The 23,876-nt window shown below is 37.0% G+C and overlaps 4 protein-coding genes across 5 annotated transcripts in view; all 4 read left to right on the top strand.

Annotated features, from left to right (window-relative positions):
• The first annotated feature begins 330 nt into the window (after positions 1-330).
• Positions 331-12,502, top strand: LOC125210100 (structural maintenance of chromosomes flexible hinge domain-containing protein GMI1). The gene is made up of 39 exons (XM_048109677.1): positions 331-453; positions 935-1,309; positions 1,393-1,422; positions 1,561-1,647; positions 1,711-1,766; positions 1,914-1,994; positions 2,620-2,692; positions 2,768-2,823; positions 2,944-3,049; positions 3,140-3,208; positions 3,387-3,479; positions 3,654-3,698; positions 3,892-4,027; positions 4,163-4,224; positions 4,316-4,444; positions 4,659-4,749; positions 4,870-4,904; positions 5,284-5,359; positions 5,502-5,681; positions 5,855-6,013; positions 6,222-6,243; positions 6,356-6,470; positions 6,554-6,670; positions 6,889-7,209; positions 7,288-7,397; positions 7,825-8,002; positions 8,072-8,180; positions 8,317-8,411; positions 8,579-8,701; positions 9,122-9,188; positions 9,312-9,397; positions 9,547-9,828; positions 9,903-10,043; positions 10,135-10,692; positions 10,910-11,042; positions 11,270-11,462; positions 11,550-11,684; positions 11,772-12,080; positions 12,162-12,502. The coding sequence occupies exons 1-39, from the start codon at positions 331-333 to the stop codon at positions 12,358-12,360; spliced, it is 5,355 nt and encodes a 1,784-aa protein (XP_047965634.1). The 3' UTR covers positions 12,361-12,502.
• Positions 12,503-18,386: 5,884 nt separating this feature from the next.
• The window catches only part of LOC125212742 (probable 3-hydroxyisobutyrate dehydrogenase-like 3, mitochondrial), a 7,428-nt gene continuing 1,938 nt past the window's right edge, over positions 18,387-23,876 (top strand). Inside the window, exons 1-2 of one of the 2 annotated variants that reach the window (XM_048112984.1) lie at positions 18,387-19,334; positions 20,810-20,946. In XM_048112984.1, coding sequence (XP_047968941.1) covers positions 18,431-19,333 — 903 coding nt within the window. In that variant the 5' untranslated portion in view covers positions 18,387-18,430 and the 3' untranslated portion in view covers position 19,334; positions 20,810-20,946. Of the gene's footprint in view, positions 19,335-20,809; positions 20,947-23,876 lie in introns of those variants that run through there. The other variant, XM_048112985.1, reaches the window with a different exon arrangement.
• On the top strand, positions 20,867-23,002 carry LOC125212743 (nicotinamide/nicotinic acid mononucleotide adenylyltransferase-like). The gene is made up of 10 exons (XM_048112986.1): positions 20,867-21,001; positions 21,110-21,182; positions 21,297-21,370; positions 21,585-21,670; positions 22,020-22,103; positions 22,194-22,278; positions 22,359-22,438; positions 22,510-22,611; positions 22,684-22,742; positions 22,832-23,002. The coding sequence occupies exons 1-10, from the start codon at positions 20,983-20,985 to the stop codon at positions 22,935-22,937; spliced, it is 768 nt and encodes a 255-aa protein (XP_047968943.1). The 5' UTR covers positions 20,867-20,982; the 3' UTR covers positions 22,938-23,002.
• On the top strand, positions 23,274-23,630 carry LOC125210099 (probable 3-hydroxyisobutyrate dehydrogenase-like 3, mitochondrial). Its single transcript, XM_048109676.1, has one exon. It carries the CDS (start codon positions 23,274-23,276, stop codon positions 23,628-23,630), a length of 357 nt encoding a protein of 118 aa, XP_047965633.1.

The following is a 23,876-nucleotide window of genomic DNA, read 5'->3' as shown; positions in this document are numbered from 1 at the left end:
TTACCAGCTGCTGGTGCTTTGAAGGTTGTTTCTGTCGTAGATTTGCAGATTTTTCATGTTCCTGTGTTGTTTTGTTGTTGAAATGTTGAATAACCTAATCAGATGCTACTTTTTGAAACCGTGCATTGGTTTGGTTAAAAATGATTCATCCAAATAATTACTCTGCTTTGACAGAAAAAAATTGTTTACCTGGAAAAGGTTGTTTTCTATCGTGGATACGAAGCTTTTTTATGCTTTCGTGTTGTTTTACAGTTGAAATGTCATATAAACTAAATAGATGCTACTTTTTGAAATTGTGCGTTGATTTGATAAGCACCATTGTTGTGGCAGATGTACTCGAAGTCTCCTCTCAGCGGAACGAAGAAGAGGCCTCATGAGGCGTCGGGTGTGGAGGGGCCAGAAAAGAGTCGGCCTGTTGTGGATTTGTATGGTGATGTTTTTGACAATGTGAAGGTGTGTAAGTTGTACGCAAGAGTTAACGAGCTTATGGAAGTTTCATCTAGAGGCTGAAGCTCTGTATCCTGAACTTTTATATGAATGTTTGTGCTTGTTACTTGATCATGAATTATGCTATGTTTCTTGATGATTTTTTGTTTCTTGTGAATGTGGTAAAGTTTTTTTAGCTTCAATTTTAGATATTTCCCTGAGTTGTTTTAGGTTGGGCTATGAGGATTAAAAATGTTTCACTTGCAAATGGCATCGTTGTTATGTCGTATTCTGACTTGTTCAGAGAGTATGCAAGAATGTTAGTGAGATGACTGAAATATATATCCAACTTATTTTTTACCGTTCCAAGTAATTGTCTTTCTTTTCATGCAAATAGCAAAGAACCTTGATGAGGTGTTACTTCATGAAATTAATACACTGATTTAGTTCATATTAAGGTAGATGTGATTTTGAAAAGGGTTGCTAATGAATTCTTGGTGAATGACAGGTAATGACACCCCCCATGAAGTTGAACAAAAGGCCCCGTGAAGAGACACCGGGAAAAAGTTCAAGTGGGACTGTTCAAGCCAAAGATGATGGGTGTGAAATGGTATACAGGTTTCGTGTACTACTTCCGAATGGCACTGCTGTGGAGCTCAAAATGAGTGAGCTGCGCAAAGAGATGCCAATTGAGAAGTTCATTGGTATAGTTAGAAGAGAATATTCTCTTCTAGCCAACCAGAAGACGTCCTTGGGACAAAAGAGAAAAATCAATTGGGACTACCAGGACCTACACTTCACAGATACACAAGAAAATAAGATAAAACTCAAAATAGATTTCCAGAAATTCTTGCCCAACATCTGGCACTTGCTTTGGCTTCATGTGAGATTTTGTCACCACAATTTGTTCTGTTTATTTTTGTTTCAAGTAATGGTGTTATGATTTGTGTATTCTTCTTGATGCAGGATGGATCCCTAGAGCCAGATGAATATGAGGTATATTTCTAGTTTTGCATTTTTAATCATTAAATTTTTTCAGGTTGTTAAGGTGGTCTGATTTATGATCACCAAGTGCTTTTGTTGCTAACTTTTTCTTTCAGATTGATCATGTCACTTTATTGTTTGGATGTGCAGGACATGTGGGATCTTACCCCAGATACCGATTTGCTTAAAGAGTTACCCGATGATTATACATGTGAAACAGCTCTGGCTGACCTGATAGTAAGCATGAAATTTGGTTTTGCTTTTTTTTTTCCTCTGTGATTAAGTTGATCTCTTTATCAGGATAATTCCCTACAAGCTTTATGGTCCAATGGCAAAGGAGAAAGAAGATTAATTAGGTATTTTATTGCATCATAGGCTCTAAATGTTCCGTTATTTTTTGTGCATTATATCATGGTCAATTGCATTTCTTTAATGTTGCATGATTCAGATTTCTCATATCTTCCAATTTTTCTGATCTTGTTTAGTAATTGCCTTATTTACAGTGTGCAATTGGAGCCTGGGAAAATTTCCATTTTTGACTCAGGTCCAGGAATGGATGGTGCTAATGGGAACATAGTCAAGTGGTATAGCATAACATAAATGCTTGGGCAGTTTAGTTGTTAGAACATTTCATTTTCTATTTCAATATTTTGGTTGAGCTATTTGTCCTCAATTTATTGTCGAGAAGATTTGGTGTGTTTTACCTCCAATCTAGTGCCTTCTCACTTTTCTTTGGTGCATTATGCAAGGTTCAAATGCTAAAATATTTTGTACAGATTCACTAGCATTGTTCCTGTTTCTAGTATCAAAGATAATAAGAACAAAAGGGATTTCATCTTAATATTTGCATAACTGGATTGCTTGGAGAATAATGAATCACAAGCATCTCAAGGCCATGCTGAAAATAACTAGATTTATTTTCCTGTATCAATAGAAACTTGTGTTTCTATCCTCGGCTATTTTGAAGAATAGCTGTCTGTAAATAGTTAAACCAATGATTTACAATTTTATTATATCTTCTCCTCATGTTTCCAAGTACTTTGGGTGATAATTCTTTAACTTCAAGAACTTTACTTAATTGGACTTCTAACACTTCCTTGTGCATCTAGCAAGGGTTACACAAACATTCAGTTTGATGCCTACCACCTATCTACTTATGGTTAATGTGCTTTCCCTGCTTATGATTGCTGTATTTTATTTATTGTCAAGGGGAAAAATGGGAGCATCTCTTCACCGCTCCATGAGAGAAAAAGCAATAGGGGGAGAACCTCCATATCTAATGGTACCAGCTTCTTGTCAATTTTTTTTTATAATTTCCAAAAGTCTCATTTTTCTTTGCATTTTTATTGGATCACAGCCTTTCTTTGGAATGTTTGGTTATGGTGGTCCAGTAGCGGCAATGTGTTTGGGAAGGTATAAGCTATGTGAACTGTTCATTTTTACCCATAAAAATATGAAGCATCTCGTTCACAGTGTTTTCTTGTTGTTTATTTCTTTGCTTCCTTTGTATTCTTTTTTAAAACACTACTGCAGGCGAGCTGTTGTTTCTTCAAAGACAAAGCAAAGTAACAAGGTATTTACATTACACATGGAAAGAGAAGCATTAGTAAGTGCCTCCCATCTGGAAAACTGCTGGAAGGTGATCGATTGTTGCACATTTTTTTCTTTATTAGATTTCCATTTGTTCTCGTACAATTTATTAGTATGATAAATCATGTGTTTCCTGCAGACCAAAGGAGGTATTAGAGATCCTTTGAAAGATGAAAATCTGAAATCTCCACATGGAAGCTTCACAAAAGTGAGCTTCCCTTATCAGTCTTTCATAGAGAGAGTTTTTCATAGAGTTTAAAAAACCTTTTTTTATCATTTTCTATCTAAGTGCAATAATAACAGTCCCATATTTCCAATATGAGAAAATTTAATGTTCATTACTTCATGTTACTCATTGTTGATCTAGTGTTATTTTTTTTTGCCAGGTTGAAATATTTGATCCCAAGCCAAAAGTGAAGAATCTGTACATAAGGCAATTGCGATGTAAATTGAAGGACATATACTTTCCTTATATCCAGGTTAATTGTCTTTATACAAAAAGGGACATAATCATTAGATGTATTTCTGGTGCTGTAACATTATATAAAACAAGTTTTTCCAATGTTGTGTATTCATTAAATTATCTTTTCAAGATCAATGACCTCATTTTTTATATAGTATAGTTCACTGATTTTTTTTTTCTGGATAAACAGTGTGATGAAATGTCAGGAAAGACAAGTAGACCGATTATATTTGAGGTGATTTTTAGGACTTTCTTTCCACTTTTGGGGTATATTTTCTCGATGGTTTTCTTGACATTGAACATCTGAAATGCGTCTATCATCCTATTTACTGAATTGAGTTAAATGTCCACAAGTTAAGATTGCTCAATTTGTTTCAGTACATGCTTCCTACTTGGGATTGTTAGTTCTAAAACTGGGATTGCTTCAGGTAAATGAGATGGACTTAGCTGGAATACAAGGTGGGGAAGTTGCCACTACAAACATGCACTCATGTAATGGTCCCGAATTTGTCGTGCAAGTTCAATTTAGTACCACTGCAGATTCTTCTACATTGGCTGGTCAAAGTAAGTTAACTTATTTGGTTATTATCAAAGGATTATATTCATGTTATAATATCAAGTCCGATAACATTAGGAATTAGTTTTTGTCACATAATGATGATAACTGATTATTGCTTCATATAATTATCTGATCTCCAGATCAAAGAGTGTCTGCTACAGCAAATGCAAGTCTGAAGTGTGTTTACTTTCCCATAGTTGGGGTCTGTGCATACTCTTTCAGTTATTGGCATTAAATATGCAATCATATACTTGTGCTGTGCATATGATATTTCTGCATTTGGTTGGTTGCAGGGTACAGAAAGTATACAGATGATACTTGATAAGTTAAATGAAGATCATTGTGGAATCAAAGAGAGCTTTGAAAGCTTCAGTCATGTATCTGTTCGAAGGTTGGGCCGTCTCCTGCCAGACGTTCGCTGGGTTAGTTGAGGATATCTTTAAATTCTCATTTTGTTTGGAAAATTTGTACTGGTTATCTTACTTTATGAATAAGGTCTGCTGCATTGTCCAAGGAGCCGTATTACTGTTACGATAACTAAATCCATCCAAAGTTGTGAATGATGTTATGCTTCAGAAAATGAACTTCAAATTTTGGTGAGTTACGTGGCTTAAACTGACATTTCCTTCTTGACAGGGTTTGCTTCCTTTTATGGAGCCCAAACATAAAGTAGGTGAAAGAGCTAAGATTCTTATGAGATTCTGCTCTAGAGTGAAATGTTTCATAGGTAATTTTCAGAACTTTAGGATACATGAGTTTCTCTGCACATTTTGATATACATGGTATCAAAAGTATTATACATTTATGTGTATTATAAAAAAAGATGCGTACTTGGTTTTGGATGCAGATACTGATTCCGGCTTCAATCCAACACCTCATAAGGTATGAATACTCACTGAGCATTAGGGGAAACTTAGTATTTTAAGTAGTTATTGGATTTATTGTGGACTTATTTCCATTATTGTGGATTTATCATTTCTCTCCCAAGCTTCAGTATTCACTTTTTATCACATATAAGGACTTTATTGTGTTTCTAACAAATAGTATGCATTATGTTCCATAGTTAAATTTTAAAGTACAATCATATTGGAAGTCATGCTTGATTTTCTCTGATATGAACTTATGTATGCGTACACATGTATATTCAAAATAAGTTTGATTTTGATACCTATTCCTTTTAACCATACTTTTGAAGGCTCATTTATTACTCAGTTTTATGCAACCTACTGTTATGTCTCAGCCCACTTTTTATATATTTCAGACAGATTTAGCCCACCATCACCCCTACACCAAGGCTCTAAAGAACTTTGGCAAGAGATCAGATGATGATAGAAAAGGTAATTCATGCCAAATGTTCCTGTCTTCTTGATAAACAATTTTGAAAGAAAAATATTACTACTAACATTCAAGAGTTTCTGTGCTGTGTTTACATGTGTGAGACTTTTATCTTGTATTCTTGTTTTTATGTAGAGGTGCAAGTCAAAATCTCTAGAGATGGAAAGGCTTTGACATTCGGTCAGCTACAGACGCTATATAATGATTGGATTATGGAAATGCATGATCGTTATGACGAGGAAACTGATGATGGCCTGGATGAACCCATACTTATTGTTGGTGCTTCGAAGGAGAAAAAGAATAAAAAGCTCGACCTCAAATCTAGTGGTAAGCTTTATATATGGCAATGATGTCAATTCTATAGTCCTTCATTGTAGTTCTATGTGATATCAATCGCTCTGGGCTCTACATAGAAATCCAATTGCCGTGGATTCAGTTTCCACGTTCTTGTTGCGTCTTGTCACCTACTAATGTAATGATTATCGGGAACATTCTAGTGCTGAGGGTTCATAAAGAGATCCAGAGGAAGGGCATATTTTGGAAAGCTGGTATGAATATCAAAATTTTAAGGGGAGCGTGTGCTGGATGCCATAACAACAATGTGTATGCCACACTTGAGTATGTCATCTTGGAAGGGCTTCAAGGGGATGCTTCTGGTTAGTGAATTTTAATTTTGAGTGATTTGTTTCAAGTACTATCAAAGAGATTCACTGGTGAAGCTGTGGTCTATGATGTCTATGATCATAATGAATTGCTAATCATTATTATCTCAGTCAACTAGATGCTTTGAAAATAATGCTTAAGACATCATTCTTTCTTCATATTTCTATTATCGTCATCTAATGAGTATCTGTATCTAATCAGGCGAGGCTCGACTAATTTGCAGGTAGGTGATTTCAATTATATTTGAATGAAATAATCAATTCTTTTTTGTACATTTCTGGCTGAATTGGAACTTGACATAGTTCCTGTTATTGGGACTTTCCTTCTGATAATAGGCCACTTGGTCTTCCCGAAGAAAAAGCATGCCATCTTTTAGTTAGGGAGGGGAACTGCACTATTGACATTAACGACTCTTGCGTGTTTCCAATAAGAATAATTGATTCTGACAAGGTTAGGCATGTAATTTGAATATTGTTCGCTTTGTGATTTTTAATTCCATTTGTAGTATGAAATTTAATTAAGTTGTGATGCAGTGCTTACCTGTTGATGACATTGAATGGAAAGCAAAGCTTGAGGCGTTCAAGCAGAAATTGCCTGCTGCCATAGATTTATTAAGTCAGGCCGATTGCCAAGAATTGGAGATTGATGGGGTTAGCTATGAAATTGTTTTATGTAAATGCATATTTGGATTAGCTATTTGTCCTGTCTCTTCCTCTCCTTTGACTTACTAAGACACTGACACAGTCACATAACATATCTTAATTTTTTTGTGTATGACATTTGAACACCTCATTAATGCCTTAAATTAACATTGAACTTTATAGTCTTGGGCTATTTAAAATAAAACATTTCTCTTTTCTTTTTACAGGGATTGCCTAGTCTACTAAATGCCGGAGATTTTCTTCCGGATAACATTGTTGCTGTTGTACGTCCGTGTTCTTTTAATAATGGAAATAGCTCTAAGAGATTGGACCAAAAGTTCATTGTTAGAGATAATCAGGAAATGATTCTAGAAATCGTCAAACAGAGAGCTAGTGATGGTGAAGCTGGAAATAGGGAGCATGCTTATTCTGTGAGGCATCCACCTGAATCCTATAAGGGGCTTCATGGTCTATATATATTTCCATTGGGCTCGAGACAGCGCCTGCTATGTGAGGAGCCTGGCATCTTAACTTGTTCATTTTCACTGGTAGCCAACTTTCTCAAGCTATGACAATGAAATTGCCAATCTTATTTGCTCTAATTTGTTGCTCATTTCTTTTATCAGAAAGATATCAAGGATATTAAACTTGAACATAAGGTGCAAGTTCAGGGGCCATATGGAATAGGCAGATGGGTAGTCTTAAATCATGATGAAAATGAACCGTACACCGTAAGGTAGGGGATGGACATATGTCATTAATATATCATGAATTGATATCTTGTTTTTCTTTAATAATATTTCTATATCATTCTTTTCTTGTTGAATAAACATTTAAGAGTTATAAATGCAGTTATAACTGTCATTTTGGCATGCTTGCTGCAGTTCATGGTGGCATCTTGCATACAGGGCCATGTTTTTTCCTTGTTCTTACTTCTGCAGTTTCACTTTATTTTGTTTTACTATAAACTTGTTCTGTAAAGTACTTCTTCCTAATGTGGTAGAGCTAATTTTAGATTTGGTGCAAAAGTTGTCTCGAACTATAATAACCTCTTTTGTGTAACAGAACTACTACAGAATATAATTTGAACTTTCAGTAAATGAAGAAAACTCGAACCCTTAATCCACTGCCAAATGATTCGATCTCTGTATTTTTTTGGACAGGGTGGGTTCTTGTTGCAGAACTCTATCTGTAGTTTGCCTTGATGAACACAAGAAACGCATCAGATTTAAAGGTTTTCCAGACTTGCTCATCAAGCTCACCTCAAATGGTAGAAATCTTGCTCAAGATTGTAGAAAGAAAGTGGAAATTACACCAGACAAGTTAACTATGAAAATTAAGGTAGTTTTTAAGTGCCTCCTGATGTGTTTGTTTGCTGATGCCTTTACTCATAAGCTCTTAATTCTGTAGGATATTTTCATTTCAAGCAGTGAATTAGATCATATCAGGCCAAATTATGAAGCAAGGTTACTCCTAAGCACACCAGATAAAGCATTTTCAGTTGCTTTAACATGTCGAGGTATCTTTGTTTTTTGTTTTTTCTTGGTCTAGATTCTATGTTTCAAAGAATATTGATATGAACATGTGAAGTAAGATGTCCCCTTTCTGTTTATTTTCCATTATTAATTTCTTACTGGAGCACTTCCTCTTGACAGTTATGCCCGCACCTCCGAAAAAGATCACTGTGCATCCAACTGAACTACGAAAACAGTTACTTCCTGGCCAGATTATCAAGGAACTTGCACTAGAAGTACGCCTGTCATGACTATAGTTTTCCATGGCTTGTGATTTACAGTTATTAATGTTATTCTTCTCATGTTCCTTTTCCTTTTGAGTAGGTGAATGATGTAGCTAACTAATAACACGATATGGATTGCGTCAACTGCTAAGCTGATGGAAATTTTCATTATATTACAGGTGTTTGATGAATATGGCAACCATCTAAAAGAAAATGACCTCATTTTGCTAAGATTAGATGGGTTGTCCATTCAAGATGGAAGTGGAATCAACTGTGGTCTTGTTATGGAGAGTAAAAAGAAGGTCTGCTAACTGGTTTCAAAGGGCTGCTCGGTTATCATATATCAACTACACTTTCCAGATTCAACTGCTTTATTACTATAACCTTTGCGAACAAACACCATCTATGTTAATAATTTGAAAGTCGCGGCATTAGTTTCACCAATGCCAAGGTCAAATATAAATTGTTTGGCTTGTGGTACAAATGCTGAACTGAGTTCTGAACAATTAACTGTATATCTAGTAGAAATAATTGTAGAATATGATTGAAACATTTTAACCCTATCACAATGTTTCTTCACCAACTGCAAATTGATCTAATAAGGACATAGTATAACTCAGTTATCAGAGCTTATATCTTCTGCCCTGCCCTTATTACTTTTCATCTCTCCGGATTTTTTTTTGTTTTCCATACTTTTGAGTTTTAACATCTCTCATCGATAGGTTGATGCTAATGGCCGCGTTGATCTGAGCAATCTTCTTAAAGTTTCTGCCGGATATGGCAAAAGAGGTCGGAACCTGTCTGTTTTCTTAATATCCCATTACTCACTATCTATGCATATCCTTTTCAATCATTATGCACATCAATCATCACGTAGACTAGTAGTAATCGTTGCTTTTTTTTGGCATGAAGTTATGCTTAGTGTAATGTCAAAAGACGGAGTTATTTTTGAGCTGCGGTTTCAGACAGAAGTAAGAGAGCTACGAGCACTGCAAAAGGTTTGTATCTTTTTCATCTGAGCTGCTTTGTTTTTAGGCAAGTATAGAAGAGGAAGGAAAATGAAAAATAACATAACTAAAGGCTTCTATTTAAAGATACATTTCCATAATATTTTTGCTTCTATACATTAACTGTTTCTTGGTGGCAGGTTTTCATGAACTATGAAGCAGGTTCCCTGTTAAAGGATGTTGCATTTGAGATTGTTGATTCTGAAGGAAAGGTTGATGAAAGGATCCACGATGACGATAAACATGGGCAGTCTCATACTCTGACAATCAAGTGCAGATCATTTCGCATTGATGAGTCTGTGAAATACAGGTTCCTCAATGGATGTTGCACTGTTCCCTCTATTCCTCTCCCTTGTGAAGAAGGAGCTGTCTTCTTTGAAGCTGTGCATTCTCGTCATCCGGAACTAAAGTTTGCCATAAAGGTCTAAGTAACTTCAGAAAGTTTTTCCCTGCTCAATATATGGTGTGGTATTAACACAGTTTTATCTAAATGCAGGTTATTGTTCAGAAGGCGCGGCAAAAGAATCGTGATTATGTGAGAAATGTGAGAAATCATGTGGATATAATAGGGAATCACATACATCAGCCCAAAAATTCATTTGAAAATGAAGCAGCTCCAGAAATTTTGCCGAGTCAGGTTGCTCTCAAGTGTATCAGAAACTGTTTGATTCTGCATTGGTTGGCAGAATAGTAACTAATAACTGTGTTTAACTTGATGCTTGAATTAGGTTCATCTTGAGAAACAGCAGCAAGAGAAACTTGACAGTGCCATGAATCCCGACGATGTAGGAAATCCAATACTTTCAACTCCAATATCATCAGAACATGAACATAACTTCCCTATCTTGCCTTCCTTGAGGGTATCAGACGTTATGAATGAGATCTCCTCTCCGCATAGTTTAGGGAATCCCATACTATCAACCCCAAGATCATCTGAACACGGACAGAACCTCCCTGTCTCACCGCCCTCAAGGGTATCACAAGTTATGAATGAGACCTTTTCACCGCATAGTTCTGGGAGTCCTTTCCTATCTAGGGTTTCGCAAGAGATGAACATGACCTTTTCTCCGCCTAGTTCATGTAATTCAATATCAACCCCAAGTTCATCCAAACTAGGATTCCTCCCGGTCTCACCTTCCTTGAGGGTACCACAAGTTAAGAACGAGATCTTAAGTCCGCATAGTTCAAAGGGGTGTGTATCGCCCATCAGTGATTCACCCCCTTTGAAGACTCCGGAATTGGATACACACACTCAGAGCAGAAATCCAGTTACATTATGTAGTAAGGTTGTAGCTTCTGCTTCTCACGATATTAACTAATTCTTCTTTGATTTGTCCAAAATTAAACTCACACTTACCTTCTCTTTACTACTCCTAGCATGCTAAGAGTGAAAAATGCTGCTTATTCTATATTGTTTATGAACTGATACATGGCTTCAAAAGGATTATTTGAATATTTCTTATTCTAATTGGTCACTTCATTTACATGCATTTTCATTATCAGGAAAGTTGTTCGGAGCAGGAGCTAGAGGATGATCTTATTAACAGTGCAATGCAAATGTCAAGTCAAATGGATAAGTTAGAGATACAACGGAGTACTCTGTCACAAATCCAGCTAGAAATATCGCAGTTACAAGGTTATCTGATACTCTTAGTTATTTTCCATTACCGATAACTTTATCCATGCTTATGTTTTTCAATATTATCTTTGTCCAAGTTAATCCGAAATCTTTGTCTGCTAACTATAGTAGTAGCATTTATTGAGACACTTCAGTCCGTCTTGCTTTCCTTTTCCTTTTGTATACTGTTTTTAAAAGAAACTTTCAAAACTTTCCATAATTGATTGGCTACATTACTCCTGCAGCTGTGATAGCTCCTGATCTTGGTACCAATGCATTGAACGTATGTGGCCTATACCCGACTATGAAACAAATAGAAAGCAGAAGTCAGACAGCAGCTGCTGCAATCTGCAAAATGCTGGAAGATGATCTAGTGTGCAAAGGCATTGTGGGCGTGGTGGCACTTTTGGGAACAGTTGAAAGCTTCGAGCTCAGCAGGTTGCTTCCTATTCATCTCCTGAAGTTGATTGCCCCATGTCTGAATGACAAATTCAGCAACACTAAAGTTACATTTTCGTGATGTAGGATGCTGGCACTATTTCTCGGTGAGGATCAAATGCTTGCAATTGTTTGCAGAAACTACGCAGCCGCACAATCTCTAGACGCCAACACCCTGCACAAGTTGGCCGACTACAATGCATTTTGCCTCGAGGACATCAGGTTTGCCAAGACGACGTTGTTAGAATGTTTTCCTACTATCATTGTCATTTGTCTCCATTTGGTTCTAAAATGCTGATACATAAACAGGCCAAGATCCAACGAGCCAAGCAGCGAGCTTCTACCATTGCGGGACCCGACCTTACCAAATGGCAGCGCCCATCATGGTTTCCTTGGCTATGCAGTTGACCTGATTAACATAGAACCGGACCGTTTACATTGGAGAACCACCAGCGGCCATGGCCTCCGCGAGACTTTATTTCATCGCCTTTTTGGGAAGCTTCAAGTCTATAAAGACAGGGAGTGCATGATGGCAGCAGCCCAATCTTGCATCGAGGGAGCTGTCTCGTTAGATGGAGGTGTCCTGAGAGGGAATGGACTCCTCTCTCTAGGCCTTCGGTATGCATATCTATAAACTGCAATTCCATTTCTGCCAAAAGGTTTTTTCCTTTGATTATGCTAATATTTTCATGAATGCAGGGAACCAAAAATCTTGTTTCCAGTGATGAAGAAAGCTACGCATGCAGATACTTTGAGAAAGTTGGCAGCAAAAGAGATGGAGCTGGTGAAGATAAAGCAGCGCGTGGACGAGGAACTAGACGTGTTTCGGCTTTGCCATGAGAAGTTTTCCATCTGCCAACAAAAGTACAACAGCTACATGTCTCAGACTCATATATAGGATCATAGTGTCTTCCCTTCCCATGACATATTTTGTTATTTATATACTGATTGGCAACGGCGTAGAATTATTGCTAATCCGCTGCTAACCATTTTATACAAGCAGAATTATGACAATTACCAATGAAATTGTCCGCTAGTAATGGTTATATTTTTGTGTAGTGGCTTTGTGAAAACAGTTTTTGTATAATCTGGGATTGTTATTTGATATAACTGTTTTCATTTCCAAGCTTCTTCATTACACAATTTGCGAAAACCAAACTGCATGTTGCTCTTTAGTCGTCTATGTTCCATCTCTCGACCCTAACATCTGCCGATGTCCTCGTTCTCTTCTTCGACACCAGCTTCGCGCCTTCCTCTCCTGCGAAGAAATCAGCCATAAAATAGTACTCCCTCCGTCCCAAGATATTAGATCCTTATTCCTTTTTGGGTATCCCAACATATTTGAGTCATTTCTATTTATGGTAAAAATTTACTTTACTACCAACTTCACTGTGTCCAAAAGAAATGGCTCTAATATCTTGTGATCATCCCTCCGTCTCATAGTAGATGTCTCACTTTCCTTTTTAGTTTGCCCACAAAAGATGTTACATTTCCACTTTTGAAAAAAACTAGTGTCAACACTCATGCTATGCACGGGACATAAGATTTTTAAAATATGTATAAATAAAAATAAAATTATGTGAGTTAATATGAAAAAGAGATTTAGTACTAAAAATTAATATATAAAAGAGATAAGAATATAAACCATATGCAAACAAAGGCCAAAAAAGTAACAACCGACTAAATGGAAAAAAATAAACAAAATATGATATATCCCTTCGTCCTGCTTTAGGAGTCCCGGTTGAGATAAACTAATAAAAAATGGCTACAAAGTAAGTAAAAAGTGTTAAAAGTGGATCTCAACATCCAATACAACATTTATTTATTACACACTCAGACACTTTCATAAAACATGTGCCCGACTCAATTGGGACTCCTAAAGCGGGACGGAGCGAGTACAGAACACCAATAGTTCACCAGTTTTGGAAAACCTTTTAGTAAACAACATTAACATTCGAATCAACCCTACTATCAACATCCTCGTCTTTACAAACCAAAATTTTCAGACGTGCACGACTCGTAACTCGAGATATAGCAACATATAGTTGTTCATGACTGAATACTGGTTTTCGTAAGAATAACCCAACATGAGCCAAAGATTGACCTTAACTTTTGTTAATGGTCATTGCATACAACACAACCACAGGAAATTGTCGTCGTTGTATTTGAACGGCAACCTTGGATCAAAAGGAATTAAAGACATTCGATGGATCAAAACTTTATGCCCGATATTATGGCCAGCCAACACTTGTGCCTCCAAAACATAATCACCTAATCGTGTAATTAGCAATCTCGTGCCATTACATAATCCATTCGAGTGATCTATATTCCTGAGCAGCATCACAAGAGTACCAACTTTCAACAACAATTCATGAATAGGTTTACATGCACTTCCAGTTATTCAAAAACTCAATAGAATGTAACTCAACTAAACCACCAGATGTCGAATCTGAATGACAATACTACCAGAGCTCAAATAAAGATGACCTTCATACTGATCCAATTAAATATAACATTGCCAATATCCCAACATTCTACAAAATAAAAAATCTACTTTTAATAAATCAAAATATGTTAAAAATTATAATTCAAAGGAATTTACAATTCATTTTCATAAACAACCCATTCACGATAAACATTATTAAATTTCAAAAGTTAAAAATTTCATACCTCCAAATTGATTTACAATAGACGAAGAAATGATACTATCAGGACTGATAAGCAAAGCAGCTTGGTTAATAACATTACCAGTCGTAGCTATAGAACTTTGAAAAGATTCACCTACATTGGCTACACATAGTAAACGCAAAAACATGGTTAGCACAATCGAAACAAAGTAATGTATATAATTAAATTTATAATGGAATAAATTAAGATAATGTTAACAAAAATAAAGAAAATGACTAATTTCACAAAAATAAAAAGACAATTAAAACTATACAACATTTAGACATCAATTTACACTAATCAATAAATTTGAAAAATTTGTACAAAAATATTATAAAATAGAAACCAATTTTAAGATATTAAATCCGCTAATGATACAATAAGAATATAAATTATTTAGTAATATGATTATGCTTAAAAAAAAATAACTCTTCAATACAACCATTATTTTTATGGTTTGACATAAAATAACCGAAATTAATTCCCAAAAAAAAATTTGGCCAACCGAATCCAATACTACAAATTTCGAAGATGTTTATCCCGACCAAGAAAAAATTTATTTAAATCTCATCTACAATTTAGTTAACATAGGATAAAATAAAAATAGGCCATAATAATATAAGTAGCCCAATAGATATAACACAAAAATCCAAATAAGAATCTATACTAATATAAACTAATAAAACAAACAACATAGCCCAATTATTAATTGAGAAAAGCCCAAATACAATGAAAATGGCCCAAAAGTTTCTCCAAATATTAATACCAAAACTTTATTAAATTAAATGATAAGATAATACACTCATACAATTAAAAAAACTAAGAATACAAAAATCTGAAAAATCATTTTCTCTCTCTCTCGACTTTAACCCTAGTTTCCACACCCCATCGCCGCCTCCCTCTTCCTCTTCCTCCACCACCAACCCGTCGTCCCAACCTTCCGCCGCCACACCAACACGCCGCCGACCGGAAATCAAATACACTGCAACAAATCTCCACAGATACAACCTCCAAAAACACATATTTACACTAATCCGCGAAATTGTTGATTCAATACTCACCAAAATCTGGAAAAATGAAGACGATCTATCATTGTTCAAAGGTAGCAAAGATCGACGCAGTCAACGATTCAAGGTAATCTGCTTCTATGTGAAAACCCTACGAAAATTCATTTTTGTTACACGATTCTTACAAATTAAACTAAACTTTTGCAGGAATTAGGTGGATTTGATGAACAAATCGGACGCTTTTGAAGCAGCCAGAAGACAAAAAAGGAGAGAAGACTAACAAACGACCCTAAACACAAACAGGTAACTTAGATCAATTTCCATATCTAAATCATCAGCTTATTTCAATGTCTCTTGCAATGCATGCTTACCAAGATTCTGCAAAAAAGGCTTAAAAATTGGAATGAAACAGTACATGAGTCAATATTTTACTCATAATTATATCCATAAACTATATCTATTCAATTTTGAAATTACTGAATTTAGATCTTTTTGAAACAGGAAGATCAAGGTTTAAAAGCTCAAAATAAAGGAAATTCAGACATTCAACTATGCAAAGAAAAGACATCATAAGAAAATGAGTACGTGTTAACTCCTTAGATGGAAAACTCTTGAGTATTGCAGATTTTCTCAATTTCTTCATTACTAATTCCTTTGATGTTGGTATACAGAGAGAGACTATAGATTAATATGAAAAATAAGCTCTATGGAAAAGAAAAGATTTAGAAGGTGTAGAACAATTTCTAAACCATGACAACCTTAAACTCTGTAAATAAATGAAGTATATATGACAAAGAAGAAGGTTAAGAGAACTATAGAAAAGTAAAACTGAGAGACAAATAATAAGAGGAATGCTGGAAATTTAAAGGGGTTAGAACTACACATAAACCAATGAGACCTTTCATTTTATCATGGTTATCAGCAATCTCCAACCTGCAAAAAAGGTTTTAAAAAGGCAGATTGGAAATACTTAAGTAGTAGCAATAAAATTTACAAAAATGACTACAAATTAGAGTAAAATAAGGTGTTTTCTGACTGAATGTTTATATTATCAGCTTAGGAGGTTGACAAATGCAAAATACAAATGTATATATATTGGTTTTTATAAGAATACAGATTTCTCTGACTGATTTCATTGAATGAAATATACACAGATGTTTTGGACTTAAGCACAGTTTCTACATGTTTCTTATTGTTGTATGTGATTCCAATTATCTGAATCAACTGCCTGTTTGTTCAATTCGGAGACTTCACTATTAAACCACTTCATTCATTAACTTCTACATTGCTCCTAATAGGAAACAAAAGGAATAAAACAACTAATATAGGGAAGGAATGCAAAGAGAGATTGCTGAATCATTTTTTGTTATACTCCTAATTTTCTAATAGATTTAAATGCATTCTTCTATGTGCACAAAATATAAGTAAATTAGGTACATCGAATGATTGAATTCGAATTCCTGCTAAGTTTGGAACCAAAATTAACACTCATTGCCATAGCAGCTTCTGATCAACTTCTTTATATGTTATCAATCATATTTTCAAAGAGTTTAGTATATCATAAGAAAGAAAAAAAAGCTTACATTCTTTATGTTATTGCAGTAACACAAAATACAAGTCATCAATGATCTTTCCTGAAATGGTATACTAATCTACAATCTTCTGATTTCAGTAGGCCAAGTGGTAGACTAAAATAAAGACATGGGCTTTTGAATGAAGAGAAGCAGCCTAGGAAAGAAGTTGCAGGAGCTTAAAAGGTATGTTAAAAATAATTCAGACACATAGGCTGTAGGGATATTCATAATATTCAAAATTCTGAGTGCTTTTGATTAAGTTTGCATGATATGTATACAAATCATGGTTAATAGACATTAATAAATATGAATGCATAACAAACTTTCAGCATCATGTTAAGGTAATAATTCTAAGTCTAGAACTTACTAACTGAAACTCCTGTTCTTTGATGCATCATATTTTTCAACTGAAATAACAGAGTAAAAAAATAGAGGACGTAATAAAAGGGAAATAACTGATAGTAAATATCAAAAAGCCTTCATAATAACAATATTATTAACATCAACCAATAACAATATAATCTTCATCTGTGCAGCAATAGTGAAATAAAAGGAGAGAAAACTGAGAAAAGAAGAAGATGCCAAGATCTATCAGCAAAATGGTAAAACTTTTAAGCATAAACACTTATTCCACTTATCATTCAAAGCAACCTATAACAATGAATCCATTTACTTGTGCAGAATATATGATACAAAAGGAGATAGATCAATGAGAAGCAAAGGGATGCCATGCAGATGTTTCTGAAATTGGTAAGACATCGTCTAACATACTTCCTACTAATTTTAAAAGAATGAGAGAAAAAAGGAACAACCGAAAATGGAGCTTATCACTGTGAGCTGAGCTGAAGTTGATGTAAGTTTTTAAGAGAGATTAGCTAAGTGATTTGTAAACTGAGTGATTAACCATATTTATAGAAGAAGGAGACCACCATAATACACTGCACACATGTACACCATACCAGATTCCTAAAAAAACCAAATGATTAGGATAACCTTTCGGATATCTCATTTAAAATATATACCTGATAATATATAGGAAAGTATTAAATGAGTATGAAAACAATAAAAAAGTGTTAAAAAAGCATTAGTAATATTAGTTAATGCATTACCTGAATTAATGATAAGAAATATAAATAAGTGGGAGTTCTGCATTGGAAAACGAATGAATCAATAAAAGCAATTAATTGAATGGTCCATTTGCCTTGTCCAATAAATGACCTGGCTGATTGGTATTTTCTCTATTTAAACTAATCGATTTTGGCAGGAATGCAAAAGGGATTTCATCACAAGCCTAGAAAGCAGCCGCCAGCCACAATCTCCAAAGGAAAAAGAAAGAGACAAAAAGCTTGAAAGAGCATGCTAAGGCTACAGAACTTCTGAAAATAGATCGTTCCATAACAACCTATTCAAGTCTATATACAGAAGAAGGCCAAAAATATGCATATCAAAAGGTATTACATTTCATAAATAATGTTTGTTTAGATACACTTAAGTATCTTGATACCCGTTCTATTACAGATTACAAAATCATTAACTCCACTTCTAGCATCACTGCATTACACCTAACCATCTCCATTTTGATGAACAGGTTATGAATTCATGTAAGGAAGGGAAGCAATTCATACAATCTGCAAAAAACAGCAACTATTATAAGGACATTCAAGAAAAACTTCTAAGGTAATAAAATAAAACTTCTAAGGTATTACAGTTAGCGCTGAAAATGAGCAGTCAATACCCTGCCCCGATTAACCCGACCCGGACCCGAATAGGATGGATCGGCATCGGCGTAATGGGCGGCGCCATGGCGTCTCGCCTCATCTCCGCCGGCTACTCCGTCACAATCTACGCCCGCACCCCCTCCAAAGCCGCCTCCCTCCTCTCCCTCGGCGCAAAGCTCGCCGATTCCCCAATCGACCTTGCCGCCGCCTCCGACGTCATCTTCACCATGATCGGCCACCCCTCCGACGTCAAATCCCTAGTTCTCGACACTCTCCTCCCCTCCCTCCCCCCCGGCGCCGTCCTCGTCGACCACACCAGCAGCGATCCCGCCCTAGCCCGCCAGATCCACGATTCCGCTCTCCAAAACCGCTGCCACTCCGTCGATGCGCCGGTATCCGGCGGCGACCTCGGCGCCGCCCTCGGAAAATTGGCGATTTTCGCCGCCGGGGATAGGGAAATCGTAGATTGGCTGAGGCCGCTGTTTGATTTGATGGGGAAGGTGAATTACATGGGGGAGGCGGGGAAGGGGCAGAGCTGTAAAATCGCGAATCAGATCGTGGTAGGGGGGAATTTGATCGGGCTGAGCGAGGGTTTGGTGTTTGCGGAAAGGGCGGGGCTGGATAAGGAGGCGTTTGTGGAGGCGGTGAGGGGCGGGGCGGCGGGGTCGATGGCGATGGAGCTGTTTGGGAAGAGGATGATTGAGAGGGATTTTAGGGCGGGGGGATTTGCGGAGTATATGGTGAAGGATTTGGGGATGGGGGTGGAGGGGGAGGGGGCGGTGGTAGTGCCGGGAGCAGCGCTGGCGAAGCAGCTGTTTTCGGGGATGGTGGCGAACGGGGACGGGAAGATGGGGACGCAGGGGGTCGTGACGGTGATCGAGAGGATCAACGGCATCGGAGGTTAAGGTTAGCGATTGGTGATCAATGGCATTGTGTGTCGTTTGAGTCAGTGGAGATTGAACGTGAATTGGTGTTGAATGTTGATGGTGATCTTGCTTTGAATTTGATGGTTGCACATTTTAGTTCAATCTTGATTGCTGCAGTTGGTCTCATTTAACTGCGTAATTTACCTTAATTACCATATAATCTAGGGGAGGACTTTAAGAAGAGGGGATAGAAAGGGCAACACTTTAATGATCGAACATCCGCCTGAGATATGTCGGATATCTGATTTAGCAAACAAACGTACTTGACCACAGCTGTTTTGAGTCGGATTGGTCATAACTAGGGGTGGGTATTCGGTCGGTTAACCGACCCCAAAATTCCATCAAAAAACTAACCGGAATCGACCCGATCTTCGATTTGGTTACTTAATTAACCGACTCGGTTAGAATTGGTCGGTTATCGGTTATAACCGAACTAACCGAATTGGTCTATATATGCATGTGTATTGCCAAAAGGGCTACATTTAGGTACATTCGGTGCAACCTTCCGCATTAAATTATGAGTAATGTATATTTTAGTATGAACTAATAAAAAGATTAGTAAATCCTGCTTAGAAGCTAATGAACTATAACCGACTTGAATTAGAATTGAATGAATATAAGAATTTGACAACATACTATCCAATAATAAGTCAAAACCCCCTAGCTGTGAAGTGAGTTCTTGTTTCGGAAATTTAGTAGGGAGGCAAGCAATAGGCTAAGCTAACCATTAGCTTAAAGTATTATCATGTTTTTGTTACTATACCATATATGAATGAAGAGAAAAGGGCAGTACCTTGTGATACTACATAGAATCTATGTAAAATTGTTTATTGTTTTAACTTTTAACTTTTCATCTACTTTTATTAATTATTATTATACTCCTATTTACAAGTAATACATAAATTGTTTAGACAATTTAAAAGACTTAACTTTACATGATCTATCTATAATTTAAAAAATTTTCTCCAATAATAAGTGAAGGGTTATTCTATATTTAGCATAGTAATGCTTAAGCACTTTATTGACTTTGAGATATAAATTTATAAGTATAATACTATAATTGACAGTGACACAAATTAAAATGGACTTTTTTTACAGTGCAATACGAGACTTTGACAAAATTTAAACATAAATTACAATTTCTTCTCATCTCAATTATAAAATTATATATTTTTCTCATTATTTAGTACACAAAATAACATCTCCTTGCCCATCTCCCAAGTATGACATTCACTACGGGGAGTACTTTTTTTTTTTCGGCCCCACAATGGTTGAGTTTATATTCTCTTTTCGACTGGAGTAATTGCCTTCACTATTTTTTAATTTGTTATCTTTAATCTACTACTATCTCTAGGTTAATTTTCTACTGTAAAATTATTTATTTTATTCTTTTTCCAATAATCCTACCTCATGACCCATTAGTTCCGGGTTGATTTGATTTGACCAATTATATAGGCCACTGGATTCTACAAGCTCCAACAACAACAACTCGAATTCAATTCAAAAGAAATTCCAAAGCAGTGAGCTGTAAAGACTCTGGTTTTAAGAAATTAGCTGCGTTCAGATTGCATATAAACTATTTGTGCGTTTGCGCAAGAGGAATTCCCCACGCTTCAAGAATTTATCGAATGGAAGCTTCAAACCCAGGTAAATTTTGCTGCTTATTCAATCAGCTCACGCTCTATACTTCTTGTCAATCACTCAAAAACTTGATCTTTACTCGAAAATCATGATGAATTTTACCCGGTTTTATAGATATACCGCTGCCACTAGATAAATTATCCCTCAAATCTATCACAAAAGATAGTTTATCAAGCTCTGATGCCAAGTAAGTTTTCATACGTTTAGTCATATCCGATTCTTGAAATACTGTGCCCTTTGTTTGAGGTAGAAAGTTCAAATTGTGACACTGAATGAGGAATTTTTGGCCTTCTCTCAATAGGGGGAAGATTTTTGTAGTTTTGGTTTCAACTGGAAGTTTCAATCCTCCTACAAACATGCACTTGCGTTGTTTTGGTGAGAAATTTTTCTTTTTTTTAGTATTTTCTAACTGTGTGTGGAGATATGATTGACGATTGAATTTAGGCTGTGAATAATTGTATTACGAAATAGTGTTGTTAGATATGTGGAATGCGAGATACATGAATGTAATGCTAAAATTAGTTGTCCATCTACGTTGAATTTTCTTTTTCAATGTGTTTGAGGTGTTGACTACTGCCTTGATTCCCAGAGTTGGCTAGAGATGCTGTAAATTCTCAAGGGTTTTGTGTTGTTGGAGGTTACATGTCACCTGTAAACGATTCGTACAAGAAGAAGGTACTTCGGATATTATGATCATGCTGTGCTATATATTGTCCTTAGCCAGAGTTATGTATGATATATGCTATGTGAGTTGGTTTGTAACAATAAATGTGGGATTGATTTTCTCGAAAGTTGTGTTTCCGTTCTTGAGAGGCTTGAATTATGGTTAAGGAGAGACGATATCGATCCTTAGCAAACTGTTTAATCACTCTGGCGGAACATTATTTTCCGATTTCAATTCTTTGTTGAGTTATGGTACATGTCTCGCGTTTAGGATTTACTGCAGTCTGCACGGTGTAGAAGCTTTTTTTCATTGGAGGTGTTACTCTTCCTTTTTTGAACATTTTTGCACCTTCTTTCTCAGGGTCTTATCCTTGCAGAGCATCGTATTGCTATGTGCAATCTTGCTTGTAGAAGTTCTGATTTTGTTATGGTGGATCCATGGGAGGTCAGCTTCTTTCTCTGCGAATTCCATAAGTTCATAAGCTAGCTAACATCTTTCAACGAGGCCACTCACGCACGTCGGATTCCTGAACAGGCAAGTCAGAGCTCGTACCAACGCACATTGACAATTCTGTCTAGAGTTAGGTCTTCATTATTGGACAGTGGAATTGTATCCAGCGGTAAGGTTTATCACTCACTTCTAAATATACTGCCATTGTTGGTTAGTAAAAAGCTTACAAGTTCTCTCTTTTCTTCTTAGAGTCACTTAAAGTCATGCTCGTATGTGGTTCTGATCTCTTAGAATCATTCGCCATTCCCGGATTCTGGATCCGCGAGCAGGTACATTCAACTTTTTCTAGGGAAAAAAAAGTATTAAAGTCCAATTCTTACTAGTACAAATATTTTCGTAGGTCAAGAGTATCTGTAGGGACTTCGGATTGGTCTGTATAAGGAGAGGGGGACAAGACGTCGAGCATGTTATATCCAAGGATGATATTTTGGATGAATACAAGGTAGTCCTTTTTCTCAATCACAACTACATATTTGAGTTGCATTTGTTGAACGTCGGCTCTCTGTTTTTGCAGAATAATATCATGGTCGTGGATGAAGTGGTGCCAAATGGGATCAGTTCGACCGGATTGAGGTAAGAACGATGTTTAATGCCACTCTATAGACGTTCTAGGCTGAATCTGAGGAGATTGATGTTGAGAAATTTTCGATTCTTCGTTGCAGAGATTGCATTTCGAGAGGATTATCAGTCAAGTATTTGACCGGAGATGAAGTTATCGAGTATATCAAACACAACGGGTTATATGTTGGAAAAAACGAAGATGATTGAACCTGATTCATTTATAACAACATTGGTTTCTTATGCCGGAAATAAATTGCTTGGTTGAAAGTGTATCTTCTTAGCCTTCATCTCTTCCCTTAAATCGTTTGAGTTTGTTAGAAATATGTCAGTGTACAAATTTGAATAATAAAAACGTGTTTTGAAATACGTGAGTTTACAAAGAAACGTCATTTTAAATACGTCTTATAAGTTTACAAAGAAACGTCATTGAAAAAGGCCCCTTTGTCTACCGGAGATATTAAGTTAGCGCTGAAAATGAGCGGCCAATACCCTGCCCCGATTAACCCGACCCGGACCTGAATAGGATGGATCTGCATCGGTGTAATGGGCGGCGCCATGGCGTCTCGCCTCATCTCCGCCGGCTACTCCGTCACAATCTACGCCCGCACCCCCTCCAAAGCCGCATCACTCCTCTCCCTCGGCGCAAAGCTCGCCGATTCCCCAATCGACCTCGCCGCCGCCTCCGACGTCATCTTCACCATGATCGGCCACCCCTCCGACGTCAAATCCCTAGTTCTCGACACTCTCCTCCCCTCCCTCCCCCCCGGCGCCGTCCTCGTCGACCACACCAGCAGCGATCCCGCCCTAGCCCGCCAGATCCACGATTCCGCTCTCCAAAACCGCTGCCACTCCGTCGATGCGCCGGTATCCGGCGGCGACCTCGGCATGGTGCTAGACTAAGCGCTAAAATGTCGAGACGGGGAAGGGGCGGAGGGGGTACATTAAGTGGAAGGGGTAGTTTAGTTTGTCGACGGAGTCGGTTAGATGCTAAAGGGATAGGGGCCGCCGCTTTTAGCGGTTAAAAGGCTCCAGCGGCGGCTCCAGCGGCGGCCTATGGCCGCGTAGCTGCCTCACCGTCGCCAAAACCTCTCGCCTTAGCACCTAGACCGCCCGATCCCGCCCTAGCGACGACCACACCAGCTGCTC

This window comes from Salvia hispanica, chromosome 3 (assembly GCF_023119035.1).
Source record: "Salvia hispanica cultivar TCC Black 2014 chromosome 3, UniMelb_Shisp_WGS_1.0, whole genome shotgun sequence".
Classification (NCBI taxonomy): domain Eukaryota; kingdom Viridiplantae; phylum Streptophyta; class Magnoliopsida; order Lamiales; family Lamiaceae; genus Salvia; species Salvia hispanica.
This window is presented reverse-complemented; position numbering and strand designations above follow the sequence as displayed.